The sequence below is a fragment of the Triplophysa rosa genome, linkage group LG7, assembly GCF_024868665.1.
Source record: "Triplophysa rosa linkage group LG7, Trosa_1v2, whole genome shotgun sequence".
NCBI classification, from domain to species: Eukaryota; Metazoa; Chordata; class Actinopteri; order Cypriniformes; family Nemacheilidae; genus Triplophysa; species Triplophysa rosa.
Genome location: NC_079896.1, coordinates 2,505,239 through 2,514,559, shown reverse-complemented (window position 1 = coordinate 2,514,559; position 9,321 = coordinate 2,505,239). Strand labels below are relative to the sequence as shown.

General features: G+C 38.0%; 2 protein-coding genes across 2 annotated transcripts; both read right to left on the bottom strand.

The window, feature by feature from the left end:
- Positions 1-398: 398 nt before the first annotated feature.
- Positions 399-5,177, bottom strand: nufip1 (nuclear FMR1 interacting protein 1). Its single transcript, XM_057338118.1, has 10 exons — positions 4,841-5,177; positions 4,568-4,629; positions 4,366-4,467; positions 4,175-4,237; positions 3,979-4,055; positions 3,801-3,893; positions 3,558-3,718; positions 3,326-3,466; positions 2,792-3,033; positions 399-1,790 (listed from the first exon to the last, which is right to left on the bottom strand). Exons 1-10 carry the CDS (start codon positions 5,037-5,039, stop codon positions 1,347-1,349), a joined length of 1,584 nt encoding a protein of 527 aa, XP_057194101.1. The 5' UTR covers positions 5,040-5,177; the 3' UTR covers positions 399-1,346.
- Positions 5,178-5,306: 129 nt separating this feature from the next.
- On the bottom strand, positions 5,307-9,253 carry LOC130556893 (dTDP-D-glucose 4,6-dehydratase-like). Its single transcript, XM_057338234.1, has 12 exons — positions 9,070-9,253; positions 8,038-8,104; positions 7,867-7,935; positions 7,704-7,794; positions 7,482-7,624; positions 7,261-7,359; positions 6,643-6,702; positions 6,520-6,563; positions 6,277-6,442; positions 6,043-6,101; positions 5,855-5,952; positions 5,307-5,764 (listed from the first exon to the last, which is right to left on the bottom strand). Exons 1-12 carry the CDS (start codon positions 9,123-9,125, stop codon positions 5,658-5,660), a joined length of 1,059 nt encoding a protein of 352 aa, XP_057194217.1. The 5' UTR covers positions 9,126-9,253; the 3' UTR covers positions 5,307-5,657.
- Between the last annotated feature and the right edge of the window lie 68 nt (positions 9,254-9,321).

Here is a 9,321-nt window from a genome sequence, read left to right as displayed (position 1 = left end):
TCACACTTACAATGAACAATTCATTCGATTCAAAGCTTTTGAATAATTATTTTCCTGTTACCTGATCTAAAAGCGAAGAAAGAATTGAGAAGCAACAGTCAAAGAATTTGACCAATCAAACGCAGTGACCTACAAAGAAAATACATTCCTCTATACCAGATAATGCTCGCAAAATACACCATAAGTTCACTTCCCCCAAAATTGTATAAACACACCAAACAAGGCACATGATGATACTTCATGTCTGTAGCAATAGTGGAACACATCAAGGATGAAAGAATTTCAAAACACTATAGAAATACTTTATACAATGAAAAGAACTAATAGTGATCAGTAATGAGATGTGTATTTCTCAATGAGTTTAATGTTAAACTTGCGTGCGACTGCTACCCATGACTGTCGACAATAAGCACTTCTGCTTAAACACTTTCATGTTACCAGTTAAGTTCTCAGGGCACCACGTATCTATGCTTACACGGAAGTTAACATTGATTCTTCAATTGATCTGGTTTCATATTATAATATAACTGAGTCTCAAACTAGTGGTATGCTTCAGAAATCCGAGATAATGGTGTCTGGCATAAATAGACAGGTTTATTGATTGCCAAAGAGCCACAGATAAAGAAAATTCATATTTAGACGCCAACAAATACATGTTTTGTGTTTTCAACACATGATTTCTGTCACAAACTCCAATCCTCAAAAGACAGCACACCTTAGAGCTTTACGTCAGCTTTAAATAGGAAATAAATGCAGGAATGATTATTGTGTTTATTTTTTTTATGTATTTAGACTGAAAAAATAAGATTTCATAATAAATAGGCACTTTAGGATTTGCATGTAGCTCACAGAAGAAAGGACACAAGTTCAAAGATGTGACAACCGTTGTCAAGATAAGGATGGTGTGGACGTCTCCACTCATCACATGAGAAGATCTGGAGAATTCAGAACTGATGGGTGAGACAGGGCATCGTGTTATTCTTTATAAAAGACACCAGCTGGACTTCAACTTTAAAGCACAAGAAACAGCCGAGGAGCTTCCAGCATCTCCACCTTCACGAACATGACGAACTCAAATTCAGAGATCCAGCTGAACATACACACGTCCACGCAGATCCATCACTTCCACACAAACACTGTCAGATTGTAAAGGCAGAAAAAGCACCAATAACCAATAAAAATTAAAGGGCAAAACCAATCGATGCCAAACTCGTTTTAATCTGTCATTCTATTCGACAGGTCCAATTATTCTATGCAAACAAAGGATTAGTAATGTTGCACAAATGCCTTTATGGGTTTCAGATCCCGCTGACCATCTTACGGTATGAATGAGCACACTTATGTCATTACTGGTCGACAGTGTCTATCATTGAACACTTCTGATACCTCTGCCTGTCTTCCGCCTCTGTGGATGTGTTCAGATCTATCGCTGATGCTTTAGAAAGGTCTTGTGGACCGTCAGCAGGCTCCTCGCACACTAAACTGTGAGCGAACAGCTGCAGAAACACGCTGGGCTGCTTGGCTGCGTCCAGACTCGAAACGGATTCATCTGAGGCTGCTGGAGATCCCGTTTCATTCAGCTCCTCCTGTGATTGGCTGGTGGCACCCGAGCGTTCTCCGTCCTCTCTGGTGTTGCACGCTGAGGCGTCTTCACACGCAGAGTCATCTGTACTCACAGTTGCGATTTCATTACTGTCTTTGCCAGCCAAACCGAAGAATCCCTTCCGGACGATGTATCGAACGCACTGAAGAATAACATTCCTCTCATGGCGAATGTCGGGAGCCAATAACTGCCAAATACATTTGGAATAACATTAAAAACACGCGATGAAATGAAGAGTTTGGTTCCAAAACGCGATAAACGCCATTAAAAAAAAAGATCTTCCGCCAAAATCAGTATTGTATCAGGTCGGTATTTTAAAGTCAGTTTTTAATTTGACGCAAAATGCGATATCCGCCGTGTTATTCTGTCATGTTTTCTCCCTTTTTACCCAAACCGCAATATACGCCAGTCTCACTTCTCTGCAGAATGCGATGTATCCGCTCAACCAATCACAGCACAGCATTCCACGCACGGTAAACAGTAATGGCGGCGCTCTGAATACTGTCGGCTCCTAGTTTCCCTGATCTACTTTGTGTTCAACAAACAAACAAAAAAATGAATAATTTTGACGGCATTGATGAACCTGTGCTGGTTTCTGCAGTGGGGAAGAAACGTAAACCATCGAAATCTAATCATTTACGTGAGGAGATTAAGAAGACGAGGCAGTAATTTATAGCATTAAAAAGATGAGCCGTTGAATTCATTTTAGGAGCGATGACTGATTGAATGTGTTTTTAGTCCAGTGCCTGTATGTAAGATTAGTATTGTATCGAGTTCAGAGGCTGTCATATGTGGATCAACTCACTTTGTGTATTTTCAACAGTTTCGATATGAAAAATAACTTTTATATTGATTCAATGGATTTATTGCATTTTGAAAAAAAATTGTTATGGATTTATTGCATTTTGGGGGGAAATGTTCAGTTTTTATAATAAATCTTTTAAAATCAAAATCTGGATTTGAATTTTTTTGTTACTAGAACCTAAAGATGCTATGTGAAACTTTGAAACAGAAAATAGTGGTTTTCATCTTGCCACTTTCTTTGTGAAGAAAACGCATTTTTACTCAAATTAATCAACATGGCTTTATAGCGTTTTGGAACCAAACTCTTCAAATATTATTGCGTAAAATAATGATATAACAAACAGATTTCACAAAAGTTACAATTGTTAATATCGTCTCGCTCACCATCTCGAGCAGCGTTGGCTTATGTGATTCGCTAAGGTGATTGTGACCTCCTCTCTGACCCTTGCCCCTCTGAGGCCCGCGACCCCCTTGACCTCTTCCGGCCGGGGCATGATGGGATTGTTGTGGGCTGTCTGCAGGTTTCTCTGGGTGATGTACAGAGCTGTTCTGAACAGGAACGGGATGAGCCACCAGTAGCGTCTTATTCTCCTCCACAGCCCGAGACGCTCGTAACAAAGGAGAATCTGAGACGGAAATGACTATTAGTAGTTATCAAAGAAAAAAACAAAAGCAGGTCTTGAGGTTAAGCTTGTCCCGTTTTAAAAAACTGATTGCTGTTCACCTGCGCAAAAAGCCTTCGGTATTATTTAACTTTAACTTATCAACACTACATTTATATTATGGCAAATGCTCACAAAATCAAATCCACCACTTTTGTCCTGCTAATAAAATCCAGCTACATAAAAGACATTATAACATTTTCATATTCAGGGTTGGAGGATTATAAACTCAGGTTAAAGGGTTTTAAGTACTAACCATCTGTATCTCCTTCACTGTCGCTGGTGGTCATGTCATCCCCGTAACTAGACATGAGTGATCCCAGGGCAGACGTCACATTTCTGGGGGTAACCGAGAGTCCAGCCTGCTTCTGTTGAACGGACTCTTCATTATCAGACCCTGACAGAAAAAAAAGATCGTTCTGTGATGTATTTTTATGACACACTCTTTTCACGTAATCAATAGTTCTTGCATGAATGATCTTGCTGACCCGGGTCATTGTTTGCTAGAGCTCCAAGAGGGTCTCCATCCTGATTCGGCCGCTTAAGTGACATGGGCTGGTCCGTCTCTGAGGTCACGGGTTCAATTCTTTCACCGGCACATTCACTCCACCTTCCGCAGCCTCGACCTCTGCCACGGTTCTTCATCCGACTGAGGACAGAAAATATATGAATACTCTGTGTCTAGAAAGATTCCCGTTTAAACTGTAAACACAATTCAGTCACAAACAAACCCAAACTGTGCCGTCTCCAGAACATCTCCTCTCTGCTCCTTCACTTCCATCATCTTTACTTTCTTCTCTATGTTACTCAACGTAGGGTAGTTCCTGCACGAATTAAAAACTGTATTAAATGCTTCCCTGATGACAGACTGGTCTATTTTTTTTAACTAAAGACAGAGGTAAATCGTACTTGCGCCTCTCCTCCCTCCATCTTGCGATCTCTTCTGGTGTGTCCAGTTTTATTCTCTTGGCACCTGGAGCGTGATTCTGCAGGACAAGAATCAGTCAGAAGAAATACACTGGATTTGTTATTTACCTTTAAATCACGTTAACATTTTCAAAACTGAGCCATGAGCTTGTGATGGATGGATAGATATGAGACTTACGTTTTTCCAGTGAATCTTTACCAGTTTCTCATGTGCGTTAAAATGACAGCCCTCAACAGAACACTGCAAAGAGAACATCGCCCAATCAGATCACACAGCATAATTGTTCTCCGTTTTTAAACTACAGTAAAAATGTCTAGATACTGTAGCGTTTTTCAACATTACTATAATATTGAGGTTATTGGATTTACCTTCACATGCTGTGAAATATGTTCATCATACTTGTCTTGATTTTTGAAGGCTCTGTCACACGTGTCGCAGAAGTGGCTGAATTCTGGCTCTTTCTTCTGCTTCTGTTTAGATCAAAAGAACATCACACAATACACACTGACAACCGACTCAAAGTGACCGTAGTAAACATCAGGGTAAATGTGGTAAAGTAGCTCTTTGCACCTTTCTGCCCCACTGGTTTCCATGATTCTGCCACTCAGGTCTGTGAGGAGGAGGACGTTGACCTAAAAACAAATAAATATATCTGACTTTTGTATTAAAAGCATAGCAACCAAATTTACCATGGTCTCACTACAGCAACCATAGTCAAACAATTATGTTTTTAGTAAAACAATGTTAATGGTTACGTTTACTATAATAAAGCCATGGTCAATCTTCCCAAAAATCCAGCAGTACCGCGGTATTTTCTGGAACTTTTCTAGCGCGTGTCTGTACCTGCATGTTGATGATTGTTGTAATAATGATGGTGTCCGAACCCTCCGTATGGACCGGGGCTGTGGCTCCAGGGTACAGCCGGTGTCGGTTGGGTCCAGTTCCAATCTCTGGCCGCCTCGAATTTCGGCGGAGTCCAGTGGACAGACGGTTCCGCCGGCGTCATGAAGCTCGGCGGCGGGTAGCGCTCGTGTTCGCTCATTATTCAGATACAATCTTTAACCGTGTTTTAAAACACGAGTGTCTATACACTCACGTAAACACACTCTGCAAGCGTGTACCGCTGCATAGACATTAAAAAACGTGCCTCTGCAACAACATGCTTTCAAAACACGTGCGCTCGTGGCCTCAAGCGTCACTTCCGGGTCGTCGCTGCGACGTCAAGTCCGCCATATTGGACAGGGCAACGTTGCAGTTAAATTCACGCAAATATACGGCACTTTTCTGAGTAAAAAATCACAATAACGTGTATCTTTCTCAATTTATTTTCCTGGTTTATGATCCACATGCATCTGTTTCCAGTTATATTTTTAATGTCATAAAATGATTTATTGTCATAAACGAACCTGAATAATCATACTTGTCCAGCATTAAAATTTGTTTTAGTCATATTTAACCCTGTGGCCAAACTCGAAAAATCAATTTAAACATTCACTTACTAGTCCAACACTTTATTTTAAAATCGCTGTACAATTGCATATATACAGTCTTAATCTAAAAAAAATACAATCTGTTAAAATATTACAATAAAAATACAATAAAATAATACTAAAATATTTTACAGACTACATGATGTTTTAAATATATTCATAAGACATCATCAATTTGTTTTGGCAGATCCAATAATGTCAACAGCTGGCGGCAAGTTTTCTTCCTTCCTGTTAGGGATCAACGGCCAAAACTCTGGATTCTCTTCTTGCCACTTAACTGAAGACAACACAAAACATCATCACAGTTTATCACAGAACACATATATGTAACATTTTTATCATCACAAAACAAATTGGGAAAATGTACTTGTCCGTCGAATTCCTTCTTTCCATATTACTTTTGATTTCCACCCGAGTCTGTGCAATTTATCTGATATCATGGGATATCTCATTTCACTGACAGGTCTGGAAAGTACAAAAAACATTAACTGTAATCTGTCACAAATTATTCTTCTTAAATGTGATGAAAACTGTTCATTTAATTTCATTACACACCGGTCTTCAACAAACTCTATCCAATCATCCAGTTGTTCATTTGAAACATTCTTCACTGTCTGCAAGGAAATAAAAACAGGTCATGTTGTACAGTACAAAATAACGCTTCAAAATAAATGTATCAATATTATAAAAACAACCCAATTTACATGATATCACACAGTGCATAAGTAAATCTGCACAGAACAACATTACATTTTTTTGTTAACCTTATTAACACAACAGTGCTCCTACCATTTGAACAAGCTGTCTGGCTAGCTGAATGATGGGAATTTCAAAGTTGGTCCCAATGTTGTAAATCTCCCCCAGAACGCCCCTCTCCATCACGATCAGAAAGGCCTCTGTGAGGTCATCAACATAGAGGAAGTGTCTGGACTGCAGGCCCGTGCCCTCAACAGTGCTGTATGAGAGACAGATGCTTGATTTGTGAAGAATAAATGTAGTTTAATAATAATTATAGGCAATGTAGCACTTTACCATTTTTGGTCGTGTTGTATGAGAGACAGGAATTTAGGAATGACCTGTAAAAGAGGCACAAACATTTCTTAATAAAATATTTCCCAAACATCTGTATGGAGTGTAGAATCACTCCTCACGTACCTTCTCTTGGTACTGCCGAGGTCCGTATACATTACTGCTTCTTGTTATAATAACAGGAAACTGTAGTGAGAAAATATACATGTCTCATTACAAAGATTAGTGACAAATAAGCCTATTTCCTCCCAATTCTTGTCGAGTTAAATTTAAAGGAAAAGTTAAATAAATGTAACTAAATTTAAAGGAAGTTAAAGTAAGGAAAGAATCCCAAATGGGAAAAAAACATATAATTAACAATGTTAAATGTAATTATTAATTATTTGCATTTAATAATATTAATAACATTAAACATGAATATTTTCATATAACTGCTTATTATTTGTTAGCAGTATTTCGTATTTACTTAAAGTCATGCTTATTAAAATATTTATATTACAGTTACAACACTCACCAGCCAGAAATATACAAATGTACAAATACAAAAAGAAAAGACAAATTTTCTACATTATGTTACTGAGAGGCACAAATCTACAATATCTAAAAAAAAGCTTTGTTTTCATAAAATAAAATGTGTTTTCTTATTTTTTCTTAGATTCAAGGATGAAATGTTTACCTAAAAAGACTTACTGCAGGCTGCTTTTACTACCTGATAAATATATCAAGTACAATAATATTATATACCTTGTGCTTCCTCCAGTAAGACATGACAATATTCTCTGCCGCAGCTTTAGCAGACGAGTACGGATTGGTTGGTCTTTGTGGACTCGTTTCATCAAACAGCTGGTGTGAAACAACAACCATATTACAGGAGTTCACACAGATGTGAAATTAAAATAGATTAAACAGGAAGGACTAGAATTATCATGCTGTGGTTCAAATGTTTGTTCAGACTAGCTGGAGACCTGTTTTAAACTTTGGCCATACACTTCATCGGTGCTCACAAAGATGAATCGCCTGACTCGCGCCTGGAATGCCGCTCGGACCAGCACATCGGTTCCATCCGCGTTCACGCGCATGAACCGTGATGGACATGCGAAAGAACTCTCTGAAGCACAAGTGAAAACACATTAGTGAGAAACATGTTCCTCTGAGTTATTCAATTAGGTTCTGAAGGCCTTGCTCACCGACATGAGTCTGAGCAGCACAATGGAAGACAACACTGATGTCTTCAGTTGAAAAGAGGTGCTCTATGAAAAATCGGTCACATACATCTCCCTAAGAAACAAAAATGAATGGCTCAGCCAGACTAATAATAACTTATAATAATAACTAGGCAGCGATCTGTACCAGAATGAATCTATAAGTGCTAGTGCCCTCCAAACACTTGAGGCTCTTCAGACTGGAGCAGTAGTCCAACTGAAGAAGAAAAAAAAGCATGTCAAACAATGAGTCTCCATTACTCTTTCTAATAAAAGTGAGTAACATGCTGATGTAAGTTAATGAACAAAAAGCACTTACATTATCAAGATTGATGATTTTCCAGTGCGGGTATCTTGCAGCCAAAGTAAGGATTAAATGAGATCCACTGAAAAGAAAAAATGCAACATGATTAAACATCATACAGTAACAACAAAGCAAGAAACACTTACACGTTAATAACATGACCTGTTATGGTATGTTATGTTTACAATTACTTTTATAATCAGCTATAGCTGTAGACCATCTGGGTATTTCTGACATATTTGTTTCTTTACATACTGAGGTTTTTAACATATTATTTATTACCAATACTGATTTTTCCTTACTATATAGTATGTAAAGTAAGAGATGTCAGACACAGTGTTAAAATGTAATTACACCTAATTGAGATGATGTGATAACTTTAAATACGACTCACAATGGATTTGAAATGGTAACTGTTCCTTACTATGCCACAGGTTTTACTCAGATTATAATACTACACAAGTGTTCAGAACTGTATATATTATAATGCTTTTTTCAGAACTGTCCTATATATTACAAATCAGATTTAATATTTGTATACATTTGTTTGTATATCTAGTGATATGGAGAAGGGTAGAGAGACAAAAAACAATGTATTCAAGATGCTTTTCTGCATTTGTTCCAAAAAATAAATAAAAGTGTGTTCATAAAAACAAGGTAGAATTGGTACAATGAACTGCATGAACATGTACACCAGAACATTAGTAACTGAGTGTCAAAAATACTATAGTAAACTATAATACATTATAGTAATTACTACGCTTTGTTATCACTACAGTAATCTATAATATTAATTATACCTAATTGATAAGCTGTATTAAATTATGATGCTAAACTTTGAAGTTATCTAGGACTTTTATTTGTTTATTAAAGTAAATACTAAACTACAGTACTTTTCATGTGGGATAGCAAAGTAACCACAGGTGTCCACCAGGACATTAACTAAGGAAATGATCCATTAATGTTTGATAAAGTGTCACAATAATTCAAGTCTTATACGTTGTGACATCTTTACACTGGTTTAAAGTGAAACAGTAAAACACTCACATGAATCCCGCTCCTCCAGTCACGAGCACAGTATGAGACTCCTCGACACTCAACATCACTGATCAGAGTCTCACACGACAATCTAATCACATCTCTTTATGAAATGAACTCTCGTGTCTCTGCAAAATCATTGTAGACACGTCGCACGAGCGTGTCAAACTCCAGCAACACAGTCTCTTCACGACAATTCTGCATCACTTTGCGGCAGCGCTGACACGTATGAGCCCAGCTGTCAGTGTCCCGCCTTTGACG

Bases quoted from the DNA above. Each gene is read 5' to 3' on its own strand.
- nufip1 (XM_057338118.1), bottom strand. From the start codon at position 5,039: ATGAGCGAACACGAGCGCTACCCGCCGCCGAGCTTCATGACGCCGGCG. The intron at 3,894-3,978 runs GTACGATTTACC...TAATTCGTGCAG, and splicing joins TGGAGGGAGGAGAGGCGCAA to GAACTACCCTACGTTGAGTA. The intron at 3,034-3,325 runs GTTAGTACTTAA...TTTCCGTCTCAG, and splicing joins CAGTGAAGGAGATACAGATG to ATTCTCCTTTGTTACGAGCG.
- LOC130556893 (XM_057338234.1), bottom strand. From the start codon at position 9,125: ATGTTGAGTGTCGAGGAGTCTCATACTGTGCTCGTGACTGGAGGAGCG. The intron at 7,625-7,703 runs GTGAGCAAGGCC...CTTGTGCTTCAG, and splicing joins TGCTGCTCAGACTCATGTCG to AGAGTTCTTTCGCATGTCCA. The intron at 5,953-6,042 runs GTGTGTAATGAA...TGTACTTTCCAG, and splicing joins ATAGAGTTTGTTGAAGACCG to ACCTGTCAGTGAAATGAGAT.